The 25,450-nt window shown below is 37.4% G+C and overlaps 2 protein-coding genes across 5 annotated transcripts in view; one reads left to right on the plus strand and one right to left on the minus strand.

Annotated features, from left to right (window-relative positions):
- LOC141809049 (syntaxin-binding protein 4) overlaps positions 1-13,975 on the plus strand; it is a 56,716-nt gene extending 42,741 nt beyond the window's left edge. Inside the window, exons 12-22 of one of the 4 annotated variants that reach the window (XM_074695860.1) lie at positions 202-274; positions 2,196-2,284; positions 5,039-5,135; positions 5,576-5,703; positions 5,859-5,951; positions 6,392-6,457; positions 6,537-6,734; positions 9,298-9,414; positions 11,504-11,553; positions 11,641-11,771; positions 12,908-13,972. In XM_074695860.1, coding sequence (XP_074551961.1) covers positions 202-274; positions 2,196-2,284; positions 5,039-5,135; positions 5,576-5,703; positions 5,859-5,951; positions 6,392-6,457; positions 6,537-6,734; positions 9,298-9,414; positions 11,504-11,553; positions 11,641-11,771; positions 12,908-12,966 — 1,101 coding nt within the window. In that variant the 3' untranslated portion in view covers positions 12,967-13,972. Of the gene's footprint in view, positions 1-201; positions 275-2,195; positions 2,285-5,038; positions 5,136-5,575; positions 5,704-5,858; positions 5,952-6,391; positions 6,458-6,536; positions 6,735-9,297; positions 9,415-11,503; positions 11,554-11,640; positions 11,772-12,907 lie in introns of all 4 variants that reach the window. The other 3 variants (XM_074695859.1, XM_074695858.1, XM_074695857.1) reach the window with 3 other exon arrangements.
- Positions 13,976-14,796: 821 nt separating this feature from the next.
- rrn3 (RRN3 homolog, RNA polymerase I transcription factor) lies at positions 14,797-24,393 on the minus strand. Its single transcript, XM_074697378.1, has 17 exons — positions 24,038-24,393; positions 23,812-23,868; positions 23,627-23,716; positions 22,984-23,113; positions 22,747-22,806; positions 22,573-22,636; positions 22,288-22,357; positions 21,614-21,712; positions 21,122-21,217; positions 20,012-20,135; positions 19,787-19,917; positions 19,341-19,471; positions 18,966-19,153; positions 17,814-17,922; positions 17,563-17,715; positions 16,987-17,071; positions 14,797-16,550 (listed from the first exon to the last, which is right to left on the minus strand). The coding sequence occupies exons 1-17, from the start codon at positions 24,131-24,133 to the stop codon at positions 16,410-16,412; spliced, it is 1,824 nt and encodes a 607-aa protein (XP_074553479.1). The 5' UTR covers positions 24,134-24,393; the 3' UTR covers positions 14,797-16,409.
- Between the last annotated feature and the right edge of the window lie 1,057 nt (positions 24,394-25,450).

The raw sequence follows: 25,450 nt of genomic DNA on the forward strand, positions 1-25,450 counted from the left end.
AATACAAAGATTACGAAAAAGAGACAAAAAAATTACAAGAAACGGACAAAGACGAGAGAGCTGCTGCAACAGGCAGCTACTCGGGTAGCGCCTAGCAACGAAAAAAAAAAATATCCAAGTGTGGCTCTCGATTCCCAATGAAAGTAGCGAAATATAGACTTTCATGTATAGTATCATTTATATGCTTTCATATTTTTCCAGATTTGTACAGAGGAGCCTGCTACAGTGTCATCATCGTCTCCTGACATCTGCCCACCAGATATTCATATTACAGGTAAACTGTCAGCTTTGCACGTGCTCTTTTTAATCAAATGAGCAACTCTCCCCACAGTCATAATGAAAACCATTTTTCCCTCTGCAGATTGGACTTTTGATTTACACTGGAATTTGTAGCTTTCAAACATTAGAATTACATATTTGCATTATAGAGAGGCATCTGTTTCTCTTTTTGATGTATATTTACAGAAATTAACAGTTATGTAATTTTTTTGTGATATCCCTTAAATTTCTTTGTCTATAAGACGTAAAATAACAGCATTCAGACATACTATTCATCCCTGCCACAGAGCTTCATTGCTCTCTGAACAACATAAAAAAACATGAGTTTTGCAGGAATGTCGGACAGTGATGGGGGACAGGAAAAATGACTTAATTTTAATGTTTTTATATGAATTGACTTGATACTTAATGAGTTTTTTTGTTTTATTTTGTTTTGTTTTTTGATACAATACCACCGCTATTGATCACAGCCAGGACAGGACACATTTCAGCCACCCATATCTGCTTTTTCCACACACTACCCACAGCTTGTGACCATGAATGAGTGTTGAAACAAAGATCAACCAGTAAGGCAAAGGTCTTGCCCTCCAGCTTACCCCCCTCTTCATCATAATGGTCTTGAGAAATAGCAGCATTACTGCTACAGCTGCATCAGCATGTCCGTGAACTCACAATCACGTGTGAATAAGACCATATGATATTCCCTTCCTTAAAAAAATGATCAGATCATTTTATGTCAAACTCACCAGCTTCTGTAGGATCTTCCATGGACCTTAGTGAAAAGCTACTTGACATCTTGTCCAAATCCTATTGGCATGGATTAGCATCTCAAGGTAATGTGCTTTGACCACTACAGGCTTTTGTTGGTTAGACGAGTTGCTAGCCAAGATTTCAGCTGTGAGAGAAGATACAGAGGCTGGCACTGAATAAGTAGTTATGGTTAGGGTTTAAGTGTCATTCATTCCAGGAATGAAAGGTTATTAAAATGACTTTGAACATGGTTGTTTCTGCTGGACAGGCTGGTTTAAGTATTTCTCAAACTGCTGATCTACTGGGATTTATGCACACTAGATATGTACCAAAAGGAGAAAATACACTGTGAGAAGCAGTTCTCTGGGCCAAGATGTCTTGTCAGTGTCAAAGGTCAGAGGAGAATGATCAGACTGGTTCAAGATGATAAGATGAAAGACAAGAGTAACTCAATGACCGCATTTTACCAAGGTCTAAAGAAGAGCGTCTCTGAACCCTAACATGTCCAAGGAGATGGGCTCCAGCAGCAGAAGACCACACCGGGTGCCACTTGTGTCAGCTAAGAACAGGAAACTGAGGCTGTAATGTACTTTGCCTTACTAAAACACGAGTTCACTGTGCTCCAATGCCCTACGCAGTCACAGCATCCCATATCTAATAGAGAACCTTATGGATGTGATAAAATGGGAGATTCATATCATGGATGTTCAGCCAAGAAATCTGCTGCAAGTATATGATGCTATCATGTCAATATGGACCAAACTCTCTGAGGAATGTTTCCAGCACTTTGTTGAAAGGGTGTCCAACCTGATGCTAGGGAGGTGTACCTTATAAAGTGGCTGGTGAGTGTATGTGCAAAGACTTAAACCAGCAATCTGGTCATTTCTGAAAATTCCAAATGGGCAAGCATCACTGCAAGACGACCTCCAGCAACTAGGGACACTCTCATGAACACATAGACAAATATTTCTGTCCTCAAAACGGTATGTGTTTTCTTCAAGGAAATGGCTTTAAACATCATAGTTGCTGGATTGTTTCTCGCCCCTTTGTACTTTTTAAATATGCATCATGGTCTTATTTTCGTCACCCTTATCTTATTCTCTGCTCCCCCCACCACCCCCACCACCACCACCACCACCCTTTGTCTTTGTTTTTTCTTTGTCAAGGTTCAACCAGCCAGAGGTCTCCAACAGAGGCCAAACCAAAAATAACTCTGGACCCCTACATACGCCTGAAATCAGACAAGTTAGACTTGGTGAGTCCATTTTCCAACTGAAACTATTTACTGTGGAACCTGATGCTCTGTGTATGCTTTATATTTTTCTCCAGATATGTGAAGCCAATCATTTTATGTAGGAAGTAGAGTAATAACTATTTGCTTACAGATTAGAATATGGTTTTTGCTACAACTGTCCTGCTTTGCAAGGTCAAGTGCAGGTCATAAGGCTTATTGTTATTCCGGGACTAATATGAATATTGTTTTTGAAAAAATCCAATGTTTCCAAACAACGTTAAAGTAGAATTTGCAGACTGGAGACTTTCAATCAGTGTGTATGAAAACTATTTTTTAAAGTTTTTATTCAGTGAAGTCTATAAGTTAATACATTCCAGTAGCTTCTGAAGTTTTTTGGATTGTTTTGGTTTTATTTCCCCATTTTTTAAAAATAGGAGAAGCCTGTTAGGATAATGTTCAGGGTTGATGAATACAAATCTATATTGGTTGTCAATAAGGGGAAAGAAAATGATATAATGTCTGTTTCACTTGCAAATGAAAGACTTGGGTGAACAAAATGGGCAAAAAAATGTAATAAGAAGATACACTGGGTGTCCAATCAAGTCACTGTTCATACTACCTGAGTTGGATAAAAGAATAACAGTGGACTAAAACCACAGTCTTTTTTACTCAAAGTTGGAAAACATAGCCTGAACTAATCAGGAGTTACTCAAAACATTTCATAAACCAAGCAAGGCTGGAAAGAAAGATCATTGTCTTTGCTGTTCAAGATGGACCGTTCTCTTTGAACCAATGAGGATCCAAAGCGATGTCTGGGTCAGTCACGTGCCGGGATAGCTGTGGCTCAGACATTTAAGGCTCTCTCTTTGAGTCCGCTAGGCCAGGAGGTATCATGTGTGCTAATACTTGACAAATAGTCTGAGTTAATCAAAGTTAAAGTGTTTTACCAAGGTGAATTTGAAACTATTGAATCAATACAGTGCTAAAAATCAGTACTTAAAGCTGTTTCTGAGTCAATCAATAGTACATACATTAGGTCATACAGAGAGTCTATGAGACAGTGGACAGTTATTCTGTAAGCCAATCAGTAGCAGGGACACACTGACTAAGCCAATTAGTGACCAGTATGCCATCTAAAGCCAATAAACTGAGTGAAAATCTCTCCCCTGAGCATATGACAATCTAATTACACCACAAGTTATTCCACAGACAATCAGAAGCTTATTGGTTGTCCCACATCATGCCATCATCAAAAGCCATAAGTCAACAAGCAAAGCATGTAAATCCTTCTTAGCCATTCATAAACCAGGACACTGTCTAGACCAAACATGGCTTTGTACAGCAAGGTGAGAGCCAGGATTGTTCTGTGTTAGCCAATCACATCACTGTACTCGCCGTCTTTGCCCGTAGAAAGAAAAACCACATTAAGTGGTCTAGTTCAGCAGAAAAGATCACCTGAACAGCTGAGAGGCCTGTCAACTGTGTCTTGGCTACTTGGTAATGTTTTCTTTCCTAATCAGTAAGAAACACTGAGTCAGTCAAGACTTTGCACACTGTTTCACAAAATCTCTTTGTAAAAGGAAGAAATCATCCACATGAGGTACATTTGTTTTATGGAGCAGCAGTTATGGAATCTTTCATCGTTTTGTGGTTGTTTTAAATTCTCTTTGAGCACTTTTCTCAATTACTACTATTGAATACCATTGAATAACTGATAAAAGTGGTTTACTGTATATCTTCATATGATTATTTATTTAAACAGAAAGAAAAAACCAAAAAATCTAAAGTGACCAGGAAAAAATGTGGAATATGACATGAAACTAAGGACAGCTGGACTCGAAGTTGATCCCTAAAAGCTACCAAAGACTAAGGGGTCCACAAACATCGACATGTGGCCAGAAATTGTACCCTGACATTTATATTTACCTGATTACTCAATGCACAATACAAAGCCTGAAAAAACACTCAAAAACCTCTCGTGATTTATCGATTTGTACTTTTTTATTGAAGTTTATTTAATATCAGGTACTTTATACAAAACAGCTACAACTGCTTTGTGCTGGAGTACCTCCAAATTTGGAAAACTGGGTTAGCCTCAGTCTAGGTTAGTTTACAAATCAAGTCAAACACAAGGTTTGTAACCACAGAAATATAGCTTAATAAAAAATGCTAAATTTTAGAGCTTTTGTAATTTAAGGTATGATTTCACCCCAAAATGCAGCAAAAATTAACGTTAACTGGCACAACATGGGAACCACAAATCCAGCTATTATTGCGTGAATTGTTTCTGTAAATTGCAGCGATTCGTCTGTTTCTCTTCTCTTTGTCTTTCATTAACCTGTCAAAAGATATCTCTGATTTCTTTTAAACTTGTTCGTTCAATCAATTGTGCAACAAGTCGTCGCCTTTTTTATATTGTTTTTAATTTAAGAGCTAGTATTCAAGCCAACGCTGTCACTTATCTCCCTCTTCTTGTCACTCAGTGGGAATAACCAGAGCAGCTTCCACTTGCTGTGATGTCATATTTATACCCTCTATACTATAGAATATTTAATGAACTTTATTTGACACTGAATAATGGGCTTGAAACAACTCCCAGGTAAAAAAGCAGAAATCTGCACACATCTAATGTAATGAACTTGGAAAAACAAACACATCAGACACACAAACACAGTTGCCACTCTCTTGGTTTTTTCAGGTGTTGGACCATTTCTTCCCTGTTTTAAAACCAGAGAACTTCATTGATCCTTGAAACTTTTGGTCATTTTTTCTCAGGCTTTGTCTTTTCTCGGGCTGGATGTCACAGAGGAAAAGGGGAAAAAGTTAAAACAAGTTCTGAACACAGACCCACAAGGCACTGTGGCCTATGGAGGTGAGACACAAATCCAGACGCCACCTTTCATGGAAAATTTAGAGCATAACAATTCTGTTTTTAATACTAGACATTGTGCTGTTATTTCAAGCTGAACCTGATAAGCAAATGCTGTGAAATCATGCCATGATAATTAGCTTTACTTATTCCATCTGCCACTGAGCTAATGAACGGTTTACAAATTGATTCTTCAAATATCTTTTTAAGTTTGACAGGTGGCACTTCATAAACTTATTTTATATTCTAAGTCTTGGATGAACAAATTGCTTCATGTTTGTTTTTTTAGTATAAGCACATTTCTCTACACACTACTATTAGTGTTGAAGTTTAAAAAAAGCATGGACAATATTAATAAAAAACATAACCTGTGGGGATAAAAAGGTTTCTGTAATTACAATAACACAGATTGATTATAATGCTTTTTTGTATGTTGTTTTCAGACTTCATGGATGCCACTCGGAACATCTTTCAGGAAGATCTTGAGGAGCTGGGTTTAGGGAAGGGTCCCTTTATGTTTTCTTATCATGAAGCTGCCAGTTTGATGGACACATCAGCTTTCCACTCACCTGTAAGCAGTCTTCAAAATCTCTCAAAGCTGCACGTTTTTACTCCTTAGACCTCTGAAGGGTCTATTCACATGGATCCGAACACTTACAGAAATACCAATTCATGACATTTTTTTTCTTTCTTTGTTTGTGTTTGTTTGTGTTTTTTTGTGTGTAGACATATGAATCAGAAAGCAGCTACAGCAGTGAGGAGATGGAGCAGTTTCAATCAGAGGTGAAGCAGCTGCAAACCCAGATGAAGCAGCTTAAGGTGAACAGAAACACTCACGCACGAAATGTTGTTGGATGTTAACGTCAAACAGCCACAATCACACCACACAGTTCTTACACCACAGACTGTCTTAGTAATGTTGTTATTCAACTGCACAAAGCAAACAGACTGTGGCAAACTGCAGCAACATACTACGTTTTAAGTATCTTATATTGCAAGTAAAATGCAAGATCTCTTTGGATGACAAGATTTCCTAAGAATAACACTCAAATACTCCATTACCTGAGTAGAAATTCCAGCTCATTTGATCCTAAGAAAAGTACCAAAACCTGGGTAAACAACCTCCATATGTTCATGACAACTAAATAAAACAAAATTCAGGTTTAATTTCAGTTACACATAGTCGTCAGCCACCCCTGGGCTGTGACTTTTGTCCTTGTATGAGCCTGCTGAGCTTCATCTTCTGCCTCTCTTGGCAGGTGATGCTGAAGGACATGGAGCACAGCAAGAAAACCTTAGAGGAGGAGCTGCAGAAAACGTCAGAGGTGAGAGACAAGCCAAAACGAGTGTGTATAACTTTACTCTGTGTCAAACCAAACTTAGATAAACTCTTCGTCCCTTCAGAGAGCATGTTTGACTGTTGAGGAAAACGACCGCCTGAAGAGTCGTCTCCAGGCAGCTGAGGCTGATGACGGGAAGCGTCAAACCAGCACAGCAGAGCAGGACTACGAGGAGGTCATCCAGCTACTTGAGGCTGAGATCAGAGACCTGAAGAACCAGCTGGCTGGAAAGAGGCAAGCGCAAGAAGCAGAGGTCACCAAGGTAGGTCCTGCTCAGGTATATCACTGGTTGATCAAGTTTTCAAAGGTAGGGTCTGCAGGATCTTTCTAAAAAAATAAAATGTCAACTTTCAGGGATAATCCTGCCCCAATCATCTCCTACAGGCCTCTATACATGTGTGTCAGTGTCTGTGTCTGCCTTGACCCCTCTCCTCAGCCTGTATGTAGATGTTTTGGTTGTATCGGGGCGTTTCTTGGCAAAGAGTAGGCATGGTAACCTTATTTTGGGAGATGTTACCTTTGTTTTTGAAAAGGAAATATGAAGAAACAGAGTACGGGTGAGCGATATTGCCCAAAATTTATGTCACAGTTTTTTTCGTTCATATTGCAATAACAGTATTATATCACAGTTTGGAAAATGGAAAATGTCTAATACTGGGTTAGAAAAAGGCCCACATTGTGCTTTTGGAAGAGAAACTTATCCCATTTCAAGCTTAAAGTGCTCTATACTGGTGAGCAAACTGGGTCTGGAATGAAGAATACTTTCAGAAAATAATAAATTTTTGCATTTTATTCAAAAAGGGTGAGCAATTAACTCATAACATTTTGAATGCCATTAAATTTGTTGTAATTAACATTACTTTTTTCCTAAATTTATGTTCTGTATGTTTTCTGAAGCCTGTAAGGTTGTCTGATGAAGCACCCAAGATTTCTGAGCTTTTATTCCTCTAATTTTGTGATATTTCCACCGCTATCATGTTTTTTTGGACAACATATAGACAGACACAGAGATACTGACAGATCAGTGGCAGTGATTTTGACTGAAGAACAGAGGGTGACAGTTCGGACTCAGAGCCTGAACCGTGACCAAAAAAAAACAAAAACTTTTGAGGCAGTTGCTTGGTCTACAGCTTTATCAATCCAAGGTAGGATTCCTGAATCATTAAATGCTCACAAGGAGTAAAAACAAAAGTAAGCCAACTCACATCACTTTTGGTCCCGTGCTGCTCTCCTAGTCCTGAAAGCAAGTGAAAGTCGAGCCAAGCTTCACCCTCGTTTAGGAAAGAGCTTTATCTGTTTGGCATTTTGTTTCACTTTGGATGTTTTAGTAACAAAAACATCAACAGACAGGCAGAGTAAGGGTTCGAGGCAGACACAGACACTGACACACATGTATAGATGCCCATAGGAGACGATGGAGCAGGATTATTGCTGTAAAATTTAAGTTTTTTTTTTTTAGGAAAATCCTGCAGACTCTACTTTTAAAAGAAAACGATGCTTTGATGTCAAGTTTCAGTTGGCTGGAATTGCAGGGATGCAGGAACATCCAGCCAATCAGCACTTACCAATCATAAACAAAAAGGGAGATGGTATTGTAGCATGTAAAAAGCCTGTTTCAACACAGATTCACTGCAAATCTGTGACTTCAAGGAGCTCTTTACTGAATCAAAGAAAGAGGAACAATCTGTCGTGGACGATTTGCAGGAATTCTTTCTAGATAAAAGATAATAAATAACTGTCAGTGAACCCAGAGTGAGATACACACTTCACTTCAATCTTCCACGGCTAAATAACAGCATGCATCAACTGTTCTGAACATGAAAAGCAGTTGTACTTAAAAAAAACGTCTCTCTTTGGCGTCAGAGCAAACACATGTTTTTGCAAATATAAAAGGTCTTTCCTTGCACATGATTCTGGGTGAAATATAAAGGCAGAGAGCTTGGTTTTTGTCTTCTGCTCATTTTCTGTCTTGAGCTGAAAGCCCTGCAGCACTGTCAGTGTACTGCCAGCTTTTCTTCCCTGATCTTTGTGGAACACATCAAGCGGCATTTCCAACAGCCCCCGCAGTCTGAGCCACAGAGTTTCGCCTCTGTTTTCACCAGCTGTACGCTTTGATGGATATTGTTTATTTTATTACACTGCTAAGTTAGTTAGTCTTCAGTCCTTACACTGAAAATCCACCTTAAAATAATGAGGTATAAGCATAATCAATTTACAATAAGTTTCAACCTTTGATCTGGGAAAATAGAAAAAGCAGGTATTGTTTGAAACCAACACTCCTCTCCTTCAAATAAGTGACATGAGGTATGAGGTGTGCTTTTTCTTTTAAATCTTAATTTTTCCACCTTTGTTTTACAGGCACTACTGATTTGAATTTAGGGTTTATACTTTGTTTGCTTTGTCATTTTTGTACATTACAACTTAAGCAGTTAAAATAATTAAAAGTGGGTGTTTGATAAAAATATTACCTTCAGTGAAGACGCCATAACTGTCCTTTAGTTGAGCTAAGTTCCTCTGTGATCATTAAAGAGGACAGCGAGTTTGCTGCAATTCACCTTTTTAATACACGGTTTAAATCAACCTAATTAACTTTTAGTCTTAATCCTATGAAAGCATCATTGGGATTAATATTCCATCAGTCTTTAGAAAAACATCATCTTTATGTTATCTTTATCAAGTCAGATACTGTATTTGTATTGGGGAAAGTTTTCTTCCATTGGTCCGACGGTCCTGTTCACCTGTCCTCTGTCAGCATTGTCAGCTGCTGTCACTGTGCACGTCCTTACGTAACATTTGATTAGATGTGTGTTCGGTGTGTTTGTCAGGAGGAGGTGCTGGAGCTGAACAAGAGGCTGAACACCATCGACTGCCAACTGAAGAGGTCAGAGCTGAGCAGGAAACACCTGGAGATCTCCAACAAGAAACTGCTGGGCTTTGCTCAGGTACACTTCAACCAAGCACCCTCATTTAAAAACTGTGATTTTCTACCCATTTACTCCATTTAATATTATTTTAAAAAAAGGAGAGATTCACAAACACATTACTGGGCTGCAAGGTGGCACGGCAGTTGGCAAAAAGGGCACCAGCTTCCTCCCACAGTCCGAAAAAAAATGCTCATCAGGTTAATTGTTGATTATAAATAAGTGTGAGTGTGTGTGTGAGAGGTTGTCTGTCTCTGTGTGTCAGCCCTGTGATTGACTGGCAACCAGTCCAAGGTGTACCCCCCCCTCACCAAAAGACTGCTGGGTAAGGTTTCTCCCACTCACAACCTTTAACAGGAGGAGTGATAGAAGATGAATGAATGAAAACACAGTACGATCAGATATTATTGATTTTCACTTTGATGTACTCTGCTTATTCCAAAACTAACAGCATTGATGACCCCCCTGGCCTAAAATAAAACAGAAAAGTAGTATAATTCAACTTAACATGCTTGTCAGGTTGATTGCCGGGTCTTAAAAAGTCTTAAAATGTTTAAAATCCAATAATTTGAATTTAAGGCCTTAAAAAGTCTAAAATTCTCTTAAAATCTATTTAAAAAAGTCTGAAATAGGATTCTGAAAGGTCTTAAAATGTTTGACTTAGTAATGTTAAAAGAGGTCCCTGGCTTAAAGCTCATGTAAGTAAATATGTTTGAGTTGATTTTAGCACCCCCTGGTGGATTAGGTAACTATTTTCATTTTTTTGCTGATCTGCTTCACAACAGAGAGGGTTACGGTGGTTTTATCCAATCCAATCAAATCCACTTTATTTATATAGCAAAATTTAAAACAATAAAGTTTTCCAAAGCGCTGCACAGTTAAAAAAACAAATAAGAGCATCAATAAAACAAGTAAAATGAATAAAAATAAGACATAGAAACAAATAAGAGTCATAAAAATAAAGGGGTTAAGACCCTTAAAAAAGGCTTTTAGTGTGGTCAACCATTTTGTATTCTACTATGCCTTCAATTTTCGTGTGTTTCTTGTACTTTTTTGCCTGTATGGACGGGAAATGGGTCTTAAATTTTATTCATTTCAGTCTTAAAAAAGTCTTTAAAAAGTCTTAAGTTTGACCTGTTAAACCTGCAGAGACCCTGTGATTGGTCACTCTAAATTGGGTTGAGTGTGAGAGTTTGTGTGATTGGTTGTCTGTCTCTAAATATGAGCCTTGTGATTGGCTGGTAACCTGTTCAAAGCGTTAAAGTTATTATTTACTTATAATTTAAAGAGACCTGCTCCACTGTTTATCTTGGTGTAAACCTCTGGTATTAGCATCTCCTTGGTCAGAATATAAACAATTTTACAATAAGGTAAGATCCACTTTATTGACCCTACAGGAAATGTGTAAAATAACCACTGAACTTCTGAATATTCAGTTTTCTCTGGTCTCCTAAACTGTTGTAGAGTAAGCCTGCCCCCTTGTGGCTGGAGACCAAAATTCCTCTAATTATTTGTCTTACAAGGCAAAGCACCAAAGCTCCTCTGTTTTAGAAATGTCCCTTTTTAATGTCAAGATGTATAAAGTAAAGAAGAAAAACTGTTTTATTTACGAAAGAAAGTAGATTTAAAGTGGGATGACTTGTCAGTGTTTGGTGACAGTGTTGCCTTCTCCTACTCTAGGCCTCAGGTGTAATGATGAATGTAATATCATGTGTAAAAAGCTTCAGATTGTTAAGCAGATAATAGTCCTTCACTGTTTGGTTTGGATGAAGAAGCAGACTCTGTAGTTAGATTTTTTTTCCCAACAGAATTGGTTTTATCGAAATACAGTTGTGAAAATAAACTTGGTGTTTTGTTGAACTTTGAACTTTGTTGAAGTTCTGTTCATTACATCTTTTAAACTTTGTTACTGTGCAGGTTAAAATCAAACAGAGAAGAATATGAAGTCTAAATATAAAACATATAGGACCATCTCTTTTTGTTGATATTCAGCCCTTTCTCTCTTATTGTGACCCTGAGAGCTTCATGCTGTGTTGTGTGAATTTCTGGTATCCGGAAGAAAAAATGCAGTCACAGAGCTTTACATGAAAGACGTTATTTTATTTTTCAGAATGTCCACAAAGTGCTTACAACACCCAGCCTGTTCGGAGGAGAGGGCGGGTAAGTAACTGAATATCTAGATATCAGTATCTCATCTTTGGACATTAAAACTTTTCTTAACCACTGTTCACGTGTTCTGTGTTTCAGAAGCAACAGGTCATCTCCAGGCACTGACACTCCGGACAACCCATCACCACTTCCTGATCTCGCCTCTCGACTGGCTGTGGAGGCCAAAGAGCTGGTGGTGGGGGCTTGTACCCTCCCTGCTGGTAGCAAAGGTACAGAATGCAAATGGGAATACACCAGAAAATGCTGAAAGAAAAGTTAACTCTTTTCAGTCTGAAAAACAGTTTTAATATTTTTGTGGATAGAATTAAAATGTGTTAAGATAGATTGCAAAATCAGACTTATCTGATCTGCCTTGATGTCTCTGTGTAATATCTGATGTTTTTATACATATATGACTTGAATATAAACATACCTTAGATTGACATAGCTTTATAAAGTTAGAGGGGAGTTTGCCATGTTGGCATTTTGGATTTAATTTTGGATTTCTACTTCAAAATTTGGTTAAGAGCTGCAGTTTTTAAGATACTTTCCAATATGTTTAAAACTAAAGGTGCAGCTACGAAAAAATCTGGATTTTGTGTCCTAATGAAAAATATTGATCAAAATTTTAAAAAATTAAAAAATTTCAAAACGTTAAATTTTGCATTTTATCTTAAAAAGACAAATAGAGAAAAGTCATTTTTTATGAAAGTCTAGTTTGTAATTTTTGTTACTTGTTAAGAAAACACAACATTCAAAGTCTATTTAGGCTCAGTGCCAGCTGCAGCACACACCAACAGCCTCCAACCATGACTACGCGAACACATTCACTGGCTCACCTGTAGCATTGTGTTTCTACGTGGGAGGGACTTGAGAGCCATGCACCTGACTTGGCATGTTAGCACAGTGAAAGTCAGGCCAAGCTTCACCCTCGTTTAGGAAAAAGATTTATCTGTTTGGCGTTTCGTTTCACTTTGGTTGTGTATTTCTTTCTCCTTGCTACGTCCACTATCGTAGCGGCTCAGGATAGCTTCTCTCACTCGCTTATCAGCAAAGCAAAGCAAAATGGCTGATGTAACCAAGCTAATCCTCTGCCCAGAAATTCAGAAACAACCAAAACATCAACATACAGGCTGAGCAGAGGGTTGGAGGCAGACAGTGACACTGACACATAGAGGCTTATAAGAGAAGATTGTGCAAGATTATTCGTGTAAAACTTTTTTTTAGGTTTACAGACTTTACCTTTAAGTTTCAAGTGTAGTTAATGGCCTTTTGTTAAGTGTTTTATGTGAAATGATGGAACTGATAAAAGATTTCTCCTGTATTTACTGAAGCCTGTTTCTGTTTTGCTGTGATTGACCTGTAGCATCAGGGAGTGGATCTGAGGAAGCATCAGTTCCAGATGTCAGCCCTCACCTTGTATAAACACCAGAGAAAACCTGGGCGAGCTGCAGGTGCTGAGTGAAAAGTCGTGGCGGACGTCACTAAAGACGTTTTACAAGACACCATCCAATTCTCCAAATGATAATGATGAAATAACTTTGACAGATTTATTTCATTGATATAAAAACAAAGCCAATGTTTTAATGCCAAAGGTAGCTTGCACACATCAAAGAGGTGTCTTCCTTTGAAATATTTTATCGTCTTCAACAGCGGGAAGTTTTGGACTCAGGCATGACCAGAGGACTCCCAACTTTGATGACGACGTGTACAGAAGTCGCTATAAAGACCCATTCATCTACCCATTCATTCATTCTTACATCTATCAGCTACAACTGCTTATCATTTGTAGGATTGTTGAGGGATGAAGTCAGTCTTAGGCAGAGGCAAGATATATGCAGGTGGGTCGTGAATCAATCCCAGGGCTCACACACAGAAAAGACAACTAACGATGGCCAAAGACACATCAATGGACAGGAAAGGAAACTAGATCAGCCGGATGAAGGCTTTTATTTGACAGAATAACTCTCCACTATCTCTCTCCATAACATATTGGTGTCTGCTCTGCCACTGGAGTTGTTAAATGTTGAGTTATGAAGTAAGAAAAAAAAAGCAAGTGTCTGTTTTGTCCATCTTGCCAACTCATCTCGTGCCCTCATCATTGATGACAGGAAAAGCATGTCCAAAGTTTTTGGGCCTGAGCATCGTCTTCCATCAGTAGCTTTATTTTACTGCATGGTTTCTGTTGATGTGACTTCCAGGATTAAATGTTGCTGTGGCCCCCGCTGTTTTATCTTGTGTTTGGTAGTCACAGTGTCTAGCAAGACAACAGTTGTAGACTGCGTGTAAAGCATACATTTCATTTTATCAACAGCTGCAAATGGTTTCAGAAATACTGACATGTCCTGTACTTTGACAAGATTGTGTCTTTAATGTTGCCTCATTTCATTCTGTTTCATTTTTTGTATTAAAGGAATAATTGATGAGTTAATCTGTTGCCTTGTTTAAGTTGTTTAACTACATTTCCAAAAAAAAGCACAACTAAAGCGATGATTTCCACCGGGGAAACGTATTCACACGGACAACAACTTGGTTTTCCTCAGAAGTAAACTGATTCCCTTGCAGATAACACTACTGCACAACTAGGGTGGCTGTATTAGACAACTAACGGGCCTACTGTAACACAAAATGCTGTGAAATCAACTGTGGTCTCTCCACTTTCATTTAGATCCAGCTCTAGGTCACAGTGCTTCACTTTTTCAACATTTTGCTATGTTACAGCCACATTACAAAACGGAATAAATTAATTATTTAACTTTAACTTCTGCGCACAACATCTAATTATGACAGTGACGTAAAATCTAATCTGAAGTTTTTGCAGAGGGTAACAGTATCGGCACATCCTGATGTACCATTTTAAAATAAAATCCTTTAAAATCTTTAACCAAGCTAGTTCTGCTGTAAATTCAGATTAGAATTAAAGGTATATGAACAATGAATGAAATACTTAAGGAATAAATTTAATTTATGAATGAAAAAGCATGAATAAACAATTGATAATAAACAGGCAATGAATGAACTATGAAATAGATTTAAAAATATAATTTCATAAATGGGAAAAATCATTTTCAATTGAGATTAACATCAGCCCATTCCAATGTATCATTTCAAAATAAAAGCCTTTTAAAATCTTGTGTTTGAAAAAAAAAGTGTTCTTAATCCAGATTTGAGACGTATCAACACATGAAATTTCAACTGGCAAAAAAATGAAATTAAAAAAAAAATCCCATTTATGACATCTGTGTATAAAGTTAATTCTGTTTTACTATGTTTATTATTGAATATTAATCATTTATTCACTATTCATTATACATTTATTTATTCAATATTTATTATTTATTCATTTATCACCAAGTGACTTATTGACTGCCTGATTCACATGAATACATTAACCTAAATGAGGCTTTTATTTCAAAGTCAGGTCAGTTTCACCCTTGCCACGTTAAACAAATACAGCAAAAAAATGCGAAGGCTGGCTTGACTGGCTTTTCAGACATGGGGGCTTGACAGCAGTTAAATTTCTGTAATTCAAGCCTAATGAAGTAAATCAATATGAATGTTGTTCCTCCACATACCTGAATTTATGACCACAGAACTTACTCCTGGAGCAACTTTATCCACAGAGCAGCTAACTGTCACTCACAGGTGTGACAGACAAAAGAAAAATGTATTATTATTAAACCATGTGGCATTAAACATGAAGCAAACACACAGTCACCTCACAACCACAAGGAGAGCTCTTTGAAACCAACTTTATACACATATTTATAACATATTTTCTCTTATTCTTACATTTCTGTCAAAGCTGTAACAGTCACAGTGTTGAAAACCTTTTCTTGTACAATTTTTCCCCAGCAGCTCAGGAACAGGAAACTGCAACAGCTTCTAATGACAGGGTATAAAACAACAAAAAAAGCCTCCTTATACAATTTTTAATAGTTCCAATAATGCAATAATAAGTTTGAGCTAAAATCTTCCTCTTTAAAACTGAGAAAATTGGAGGCACATCAATGATTAATTGAGGATCATTTTAAGCTTAGGGCAGCCTGTTTGAATCTTATACAGTGATATATTCAAGCATGATAAAGACGTGAAAGATGCTGTTATAACAACTTCAGTACTGGTCTTCTCTGAAAATTGACAAAAGGAAAACAATGGGGCTGTTACAGAAAAATCATTTTACTGAGTACTGCTGTGTGCTTTGTACTAAAATTAAAATAATAATTTTCTCAAATGGGATTAACATCACAAACACAAGCATTTCCAAGAGGTTAAGTCCAGGCTTTGAAAATGTTACATACAACCTTAACAAATATAAATGAGGAATTTAACTATAAAGGTGAAAGATCCTTTTTTCCGTGGTTGTAGACATTTGTTTTTTTCTTTTTTGGGTGAAATTTGGGCACTTTAGTTTGACTTTAAACAGCATCTTGAGCCAACTTCAAGAGGATATCCGAGGGCCTGCAGTCTTTGCCTTCTTGGTGTCCCAACTCAAGGCTGCTTTAAAAAGTTCCTTTTACAGCCTGTTTTAAAAGCCTTTTTTGTAGATTGTTTAAACATGTATACAGTCTGCTACAAACAGTTTCAACCTCAGTGGCTCATTTCTTTACTGGTACTGATCATAAGAGGTGAATTTGTGATTCATTGTTTTAGAAAGTGTAGTTGTGCATATTTCTGGGATAACTGTTCTCCAGTGAGTCAACTTTTCCATCATGACCGCCATGTTTGGGCCCCATCACGCTTCAAAAACAAAGCAGGGAATCCTCGTCTGTACAATATTTGTTCCTCTAAAGCTTTGAGACTCACAAAGGGAATCTGTGTCCAACCCAGAGCGATCCATCAGGTCATTAAACACTGGAGGAGTGACGTCACTGGAAACTGATAGGGGGTGAACCCATGCTGTACGAGCTGCAAAGGTTTGAGTCGTAGGAGCTCGGCGTCATTCCCACGAAACCCTCTGTTTTTGGAGTCTCCTCAGACAGAAAGTCATCATCATCATCATTTGGGCACTGAGGAAGAATAAACCAGAACATGTGCAGGTTAATGACATAAAATATTACAAAAGTAACATAAAATAATGTTAGTGAAGTAATTTTGTCACCATTCATCAAAGAACTCATCAAGCTCATAAATTACTGATAATACCGCCTTGAATTCTCATTTTCATTTGAATATTATTTCATCTACATCTTGTTTCTTCAATGAGGTCTTAATACAAAACAAAGCATCCTCCCTTTGACTGCTAGTTCAGCTGGTTACATGTCTGACCAACTTTTGGTCAACAGACCAAACACTCATCTATGGTTTTGGAAAAAACAGACTTTTCTTTTTAATAGATCTTTTAGTACTGTCAATAAAACATAAAGAAACTGATTCACAAGCCCAAACTTCAGGGCAATGAGACATTACTGGGTTAAAACATTGTTAATGCTCATTTCATCTCACCTGGTTGCCTTTTGTCGTCGGAGGAAGTTCTGTGTCGGCCAGTTCCTCCCAGACCTGGTACAATGGATCGATAAGGTGACCAGATCTGTTCACACACACACACAAACCAGAGGACACACAAAACGTCTTTGAGATACTGACTGTTAAGTTACATCCATGCAGTTTGAGTTATAAGAGCAGATTTCTTCCTCGCCCCTCTGTTAGCTACTCTGGTGTGAATTAATTACTCCACAGAAGGTTTCCTGACAGTGTCTTTGACCTCTCTGCATATCCGTGACCCAAACTAACAAAACTGAAAGACTTATCATCTTGGAATGAAAGAGGTAGACATTTTAAGCCAAAAGTTTCATATCCCTCATAATCTTAGAATGCTTTTTATCAAAATTATGAGAACCTTGTAAGAAACGAGAAATATCTTTTTAATTTCAGTGTTCTATCATCTTCACATTCACACCTGAAAAGCAGAGGAGAAGATCTGGACTATGAGGTCATTAACTAATTTCCTAATTGGGATGTAAAGACTGCGAAGGGCAAAGGCTGGAGATTGATCCAGTGGTAATAAGTGTCACAAACTACCTTCGAAGTAGGTAGGGGTCAAAGGGGAAGAAGCTGTCGAGGGGGTTGGTGTTGATGGAGATACTTTCTCCTCCTGCAGAACTGCGGACCACCGGGAGCATGTGGCGGTTGTTCCTCTCTATGATGGTGTAGCAGAACACGATCTGATACTTCCTGAAACAGACAATGGATTGAATTCACTGTAGTAAATTAAATCCTGCAATAACAAACAGAATCATGACAGCTCATGTGAAATCTGATAAAGTCTGTACCGAGTGATGGCTGCAAACATGTTGGTGACTGACGGCAGGCAGACTTTGAGAGGGTTGAGCTGACACATCACCACCCGCTCCAGGTTCAGACTTTGCAGGTACTTCAGACCTGGAAACACCAAAAGAAAGACAAGGTGACCTGAGTATCTAGTTGTTAATATCTCTGCCAAGTTTCTTTGTTTGTTTTCTTTTTAAAAAGCTGTTACTTCCATTTACTTTTTAGCTTAAAACAAATAAAACAGCCATAATATCTCATTTGTCCTTAGCATACACAGTCAGGTAACAAGTTGGTACTTTTATGACAAACTCAAAATCCAATCACAGCTTACTTTTAAGTTTTACTTTTAACTGAGTTTTACTTATTTATTTATCTATCTAAATAAGTTCTGAACTCATTCTGTTTAAATGCATATCTTCCAGAGTGATACATACATTTTTGTTTGTATTTTTAATCTGTTTTAACTTTTTTTTATTACCTTTTATTTACTTCACTGCTTCTATCAGACTTTTAAATCTGTACTTTTAAGTTTTTGTTTATATCTTTTTCCTCTTTTACTGCTTTAGCCTTGTAGTATTTTATATCTTTTTTCTTTTTTTTTTTGTTTTTTTTTTTGTTTTTTTTTATTTCTTGAGTTTTAACATCTTATCAGTGTTTCCTCATTAAGGTTTTCCAGACAGCGTTTCCACAGTTCCTCAGTTCATCCGCACAGATTTTCATTATGTTATGCTTTCCTTGTGCACTAAGGGGAGTGGGTTAGTGTGTTGGAGATGGAGGGTGGAGGGTTGTATGTTGATGTGTGTTTATGGGGGGGTTGTCGGGTTACTTCATTTTGATTGTATTAATTTTCTTTATGCCAAGCACTTTGTGTTACCGTTTCTGAGTATGAAAAGCGCTAAGTAAATAAAGTCTGATTGATTGATTGAATAAGACTCACTTGCAGTTGATCTAAAGACTCTGGTAATAAAAGTTGCGCAACAGTTGTAAAAGCTCAGTTTACAGGTAATAATAGAAATCTGTTCTCAAATTTGTGTGCACAGCCTTTTGGATGAGCTCAGGATGCTAAAATGACTGTATTTTCTGCAGAGTTGGGTTAAATGGCACATGATGCTGTGATACTTGTTAATGTTAATGTGTTAATTGGGTGTTATTACCTTCTTTCATGTTTCCTGCCAGCATAGCTCTGTGTCTAAATATGAGTGTGTAGAAGACGGCCTGACACGCAGTGTAGAAGGGTCCATGCAGACCAATGTCACAGTAAGCCTGTCTGCCACTGCTGTCCTGACTGTCGATGTACTGATGGATCCAAGGGAGGAGCAGGTCCAGACACGCCCGTACAGTGCTGGGGAGGGGGGCAAAGAGAAACCAAAGTGCTCATACTTGGAAGGAAAAAGTGAGTATGATTTGTCACTTGCAGTTTCCAAAGAAAAAGTTTACAATGCCAGTAGTCACCATACACTTGACCTGGGTCATAAGTGATGACTAATAATGATCAGTTTAGTTAGAATCTGTTGCTTTGGGGCACTCACAGCACAGGAATGAACTTGGCTCGGGCCAGAAAACTCCCCATGTATCCAGCAGCAGCTTGGCGGAGAACTGCAGGCTGAGAGGGGTTCTGCAGGATCTTCCAAAGATGGTCCAGGAAGGCCTCAGCCAAGGTCTGGAAAAGAAGAATGCAATCATTATGAACACCAGAATGACATGGTGTCTATCAGTTTAAGCAGATGCACAAGTAAAACCAAAATCACCACGCAACTTTTTCTGAAATAAATGACACTTTTAAAAACAACAGATACATTTAAGATCGGACTGGAAGAGAGTTATGCAATCTAACTTCAGCTTAAAGTAATAATCTTACAAACACTGGTCTACCACAGCCAAACTGATCATCCCTATAAATATGAAAGGACACAGCCATTTATTACATCATATTTTCACTATACAGCCACCAATGCACAATTCAAGAAGAACTTACCAGTCTGAAGCTGCACAGGTAAAAAAGCGTGTACTGTACATGACAAGAGGCGTGTGTCGGCAGAACCACCTTGTCAAATACACTCAACAAATCTCTGTAAAGCTCCTTAGCACTTTCTACCTGAAGAGAGCCTGAAAAAAAAAAAACAAACATATAAAAACTCATTCAGTCAGATTTATGGTCTTATATTGTGCATTTCGTTTAAACAGTAGTTATTCAGCTGACCATTGACGTTGCAGATATCTTTGATATAAGCCATCAGAACCATCATCAGACTGTCCAGCCTCTCAGCCACTGGATGGGCTGTGACTGTTATTTTAGAGGGGAGATCTGCAGACAGATCCTCATCCTGATGAAAAGAGAAAAAGACAAGCAGGGGAATAAAAAGATAAAACAAACATAATTTCTTTCATCATTTTAGTTTGGGTTACATTTACTTGTTGTAGCCTCTTGATAGATTTACTCTTAGCCTTGGTTCAATGAAAAAAATAGGTTTGTGTAGATGTGCAAAGACTGAGGAAATTGCAAGTTTTAGGTGTTTTAAAGTGCTAGTTTCTACTTAAAGTGTGAGTGGCACTGATCAACTACTTTCCTGTAGTTTTGCAAAAACTGATGTGGTGGAAACGCTGTGCATCATGTTGCAGGGGGCTTATGATCCAGACAGCCCCAGGACAACTCAACCCCACATATTTACTATGTAGAAGGACTAGTATCTGTGTTAGTATCAGCATTATTAGCATCATAGTGACGTGAACGTGATATTTATAGATGTTTTATAGAAGAAAAAATGTTATTTATCATCCACATGTGGCATTGCTGCTCCAATTTCTGAAAAGTTTGAGCATGACATCTCTGGTAAACACTAATGCACAGTAACAACCATCTCTCTGCAGACTTGACAAACCTCATTATTTTTGAGAGTTATTGTTAGCACTGGTGTTTGCAAATAGCACTGTTTGCAATGAGTCAACAATACGGATTAGTGTCTATTTTTCAAAGTTAATGCATAACAGCCACCTTGAAGTGCTGACATCACCAGCATACAGAGAAAAAAGACCATTTTTGATGCTTTTACCCCTTAAGCATCTGTTTTGTAAATCTGAATATTGTTTTTAAGGTATTTTTTACATTACTTTCTACTTATGTATCTTGACTTTTGTACTTCTTTTATATTGTAATGTGTCCTTGAGTGTCTTGAGAAGGCACCATTCAAATAAAATGTATTATCATTACTCTTTTTCTCATTTCAGCTGGTGCAAAAGCATTGCAAACCTTTCATGAATCAGGCCCTGAGAATTTTAATCCACAGAAATCAGAAAACCAGTTCCAACATACCATGTCAAACAGGCCCTCCTCATTCTGGTCCTTTGTTTTCTGCTGCTGCAGGGCAAGTTCTTCTGCTTCCTCAATGTCAGACCGGGACGCACCAACCTGAAATGTTACACACAGTTACAGACAAGAAGATATACTCAAACTACAGTATCTGTCAGTGAGACAGGGGTTTTAATGTTTTCAGGTAGGAATAAGAGACATTATATGACTCAAGAGGGAGACAACTGGAAATGTCCTCAACCCCATACATGCTTTATCACTTGTGTCCTTTTGGAAACAAAATCATTTACTTAAGGTTCAATGATATTTTAACTGCATTCAAATGGCTTCTCTTCACTACGTTCCAATAAAATCTGTATATGTATACATATAATGTATATTTGGAGTTTTTATCACATAACACCAGCTTTTCCAGATAGCCCTCACAGCCCCTTTAATGAAACACTTTGATTTAATGTGTTTGGTGAAAATAAAATGACGTGTTTAAACACTTACATCCAGTTTTAACATTTTGCTGATGATCATTTCCAGAATATCTCGTCGAAGTGTGGGCATGTACACAGTCACCCTCAAGAGGTTATGGACGTAACACTCCTGTAAAAGAATGATATACTATTAATTACACAAAAATATTTGGGATACACTTACATGAGACAGTATCAATTACAATGAGTTACAAATTTCCATTCCTTCATGCATCGTCATTCACTGCTTATCCTCCATCCACAACTTATAATAGAGAATGGGGTAAAATAAGCCAGTGGGTCGATTTACTTTATAGAAGAGATAGAAAGAGCAGATTTTTCAAGTCTTGTTTTTGTTTAACAGGCATAAATCAATTACTTCAACAATGAAATATATCAAAATATTCTAAATATTACACGATTTTTGGTTGTTTCTTTTTTAAAGTTAGCCAGTTTTACATTTTTTAAGGGGGTGGAGTGTCATATTGCCAGGGCCCTTTGTCCTTAAAGCATTTTATCAACTGCAGTGGAAAGGAAACGTCCTGAAATAGATTTTTTTTTTAAGTTTAACCGTTTCTTCGCTGTCTGGAGGGCAATGTAAGTAAAAATTAGGTCATCCTACCCCACTCTCCTCTACTCTCCTAGTCTTAGTAACTCTTAATCTCGGCAGGTTTGAATGATTTGACTAAATCAGCTGTTTCTTACCAGTGTTCTGGAAGATTTCTGAATGAAGGGAAAGTTTTCTTGTAAAATTGGCAAAAGGAAGCGGCTTGTGCTATAAAAAGGAGGGAAAAGATACAAAAGTTGACATGAATGTTGTGCAAGTGTTCAAGTGTGTCAAGTAAAAATGTGCATTGAAAACTATTAAGTGAGTATTTTTGTACAAAAATGAAAAACTTAGGGCGGTCATTTAGACATTTCACCAAACTAACTCTTTACTCAAGATGTAGAAAAACAAAAACAGAAGGTAAAAAAATGTCAAGGACTTACGATGGCACATATCTGGTAATGAGCTGCAACGCCTGGTGACACTGATCGAAGTTTCTGGGGAGGTCTTCAAACATCAAAGGTTTGAGTTTAGTCATTTTTATTTTCAAAGAGGACATTAAATTCTGTGTCACTCAATTTTGAAACAAACAAAAATAAATAAATGATGGTTCTTACTTTCATCTTCTTCATCTGAATCAGAGACATCGATTCCATCTTCACTGATCATCATTCTCTCTGGAAACAAATACCAAGTTATTCTTCCACCAGCCAATAATGTTGGGATACCAAAGAAAGAAAGCATGGGCATTTTCTTTAAGTACAACCACAATATCCGAGATCAATACGTTAAGACAAACAACAGGCTATGTTAAAATTTTCAAACTGTTAACACCAACATTCAGGAGGACTTACTTGGTGTAAAATGAGAGACCACCATCTTTAGACATGCACACAGGTAGACAGTCTGTGCTGAAACCAGGTTACTAAGGAAGGCCATGTACTCCTCCACCACAGTTTGGCTTCGACCAACCCAAGGCAGCCTCTAAAATAAATACACCAGAGAAGAGTCTCAACTCTGCTGACAGAGGCATAATTTAAGCTCAGAAATATTTTAAGAAAATGTTTGTTTTTTCACTTTAAAAAAGTCATGTCAGAAATGTACTTTTCTGAAACCCTACCCAAAGCTATAGTGACTACATTTTAAAAACAAAGCTATTAACACAATTTATTCCTGAAAGATCAAATATTTGATAAGTACTTCATCCAACTGACTTTATATAATGGATAATGTGTTAAAGAAAATTTCCTAATAAACATAAGTCTTACCAGATTTTTTTGAAAAATGACCGCTTTAGGATCCCAAAAAACTGTATTCACATGAAGCCAAAATGTTTTATAATTTGTGTACAACTGTCGCTGTTCGTTTTGAAAACAGACTGCTAATAGGTCAAGCTACAAGCTTTGTAATAATATTACTAAGGCACAAGTTGAATCATAGTTTCTCTTACAGATCTTCATTTATTTATTAAGTATTTTTGTTTTTGTTCATCCTCACCAGGATTGTGTAGATGAGCTGCTCATGGTCTCTGGTTAGCTGGGTCACACAACTTCGAAATTCTTGCAGCCAATTGATGATCTGAGCATCCTGTCAGAGATGAAAGCTCATTAAGAGCAAACTTTCTTTATTATGTGGGTGTCTCAGATCTCAGGTCACCTCAAGGCACAAGTGAACAACTGTACCTTTATATCAGGGTCAGCCAGCTGGTGTCTCAACAGTTCATAGTCAGTTGAGTTTCCCTTTGAATAGAAAAAACAATGTTTAGTGAAACCTATTTAAAGTTTTCTTGTTGTATTGCGTATTAAGATAACAGAAACGTTATAAACATGAAAACCACGTAGTAATGCCGGTGTTTACATATTAGCGTCACCGTGTGCCGCTAACACGCTGTTTTAATATAGCACTCACCTGTTTGTGTTTTGCTAATGTTTCCGCAACAGTGCATCCAAACCTGACAGTCTTAACAGGAGGAGTGTTTAAAAAGTCCCGACTTTCCGTCTCCATACTTCACTGATTCGCAATCCTTATGTTCACATCCAGCTCAAAATGATACGATAAAATACTTCCTGTGTGATTAGTCAGTCGAAGTTCTCTGTTGACAAGTATTTCACGTTAAGGAAAGGTGTTAGTGAATAGATTACATTGTTCGAATACATGCCTGGCCATGTTTTGAGAGAAGCATGTTTTCAGGTTGATGAGGAAGTGGAATTGTGTTTCACCACGGAAGTACAACCGACTGGTGCCACACTCAAAGTCTTCCCACGTGCCAGGTTCGAATGTGGTGCGTTCCGGCGCTCGTGCAAATGTATTCAATCATTTAATTTTGACTCAATGAAAAAAAAAATGAAGATGTAGGCGTTCCTGCTCTTGTTTATTTATAAAGATAGGCTTTATGTAAACCATAAAAGACAGTCATAATGAGGGAGTGCAAACTTGCTGTACAAATTGTTCATTAAACAATTTAACTGGGCATTACCCAGTGGGCATACCCTAAAACTTCAAGGTATGATTCAGCTTAAAACTGCACAAATAATATTCAAAGCAAGAAACAATTTACTTCCAGACAACATAAGAAAACTGTTTACAGAAAGAGAAGGAGGTTATAGTTTAAGAGGGGTGCTGAATTTCAAAATACACCATGCTAGGACAACATTAAAAAGTATGTGTTTGTCAATATCAGGGGTTAAATTATGGAACAGTTTGAGAGATGAATTAAAGAAAAGTAAAACTATAGGCATATTTAAGAGAATATTTAAAACACACCTTTTGAATAAATATCAGGATGAAGAACAGCAGTTTGACCCAGGGCGGTAATGACAGAGCCAATTGAAAATTAAACAAACAAACAAATAAAACATATACAGATATTAAGTATCATGTAAGGGAAATGTTATGTGAATGTGTATGAAAAGTATAAATATGTAAAAGTTAAGATATCACCGTAGGAGGTGTGGATAATAGGGGTAGGATTAAATAAGTTTAACTTCTTCCTACTCCTTTTCGAGCATGTAGTTATGTAACACATGCAGGGTGTTGCTGCAGTCTTCGTTTTTCTTTTAAGTTTAGTATGCATGTGTTTGTTTATACCTATTTCTGTTTTTTTTTTCTTTTTTTTTTGCATGTTCGAAATAAATTCATTCATTCATTCATTATTTCTTCTGCTGAACATTTCCTCTGCTCTACCTTTTCAATCTTCTTCCATTAAAAAAATTAAAATAAAAATGGACAGCATATCAGCATAGCATACAAGAGCTACAATACAATATGGGGCACAAATACCTACCTGAGAAAAATGTTGTTTCTTATTTACCTTAAAAATCT

Source organism: Halichoeres trimaculatus, unplaced genomic scaffold (genome assembly GCF_033239565.1).
Source record: "Halichoeres trimaculatus isolate MK-OKI-2021-1 unplaced genomic scaffold, fHalTri1.1 fHalTri1_scaffold_20, whole genome shotgun sequence".
Taxonomy (NCBI): Eukaryota; Metazoa; Chordata; class Actinopteri; order Labriformes; family Labridae; genus Halichoeres; species Halichoeres trimaculatus.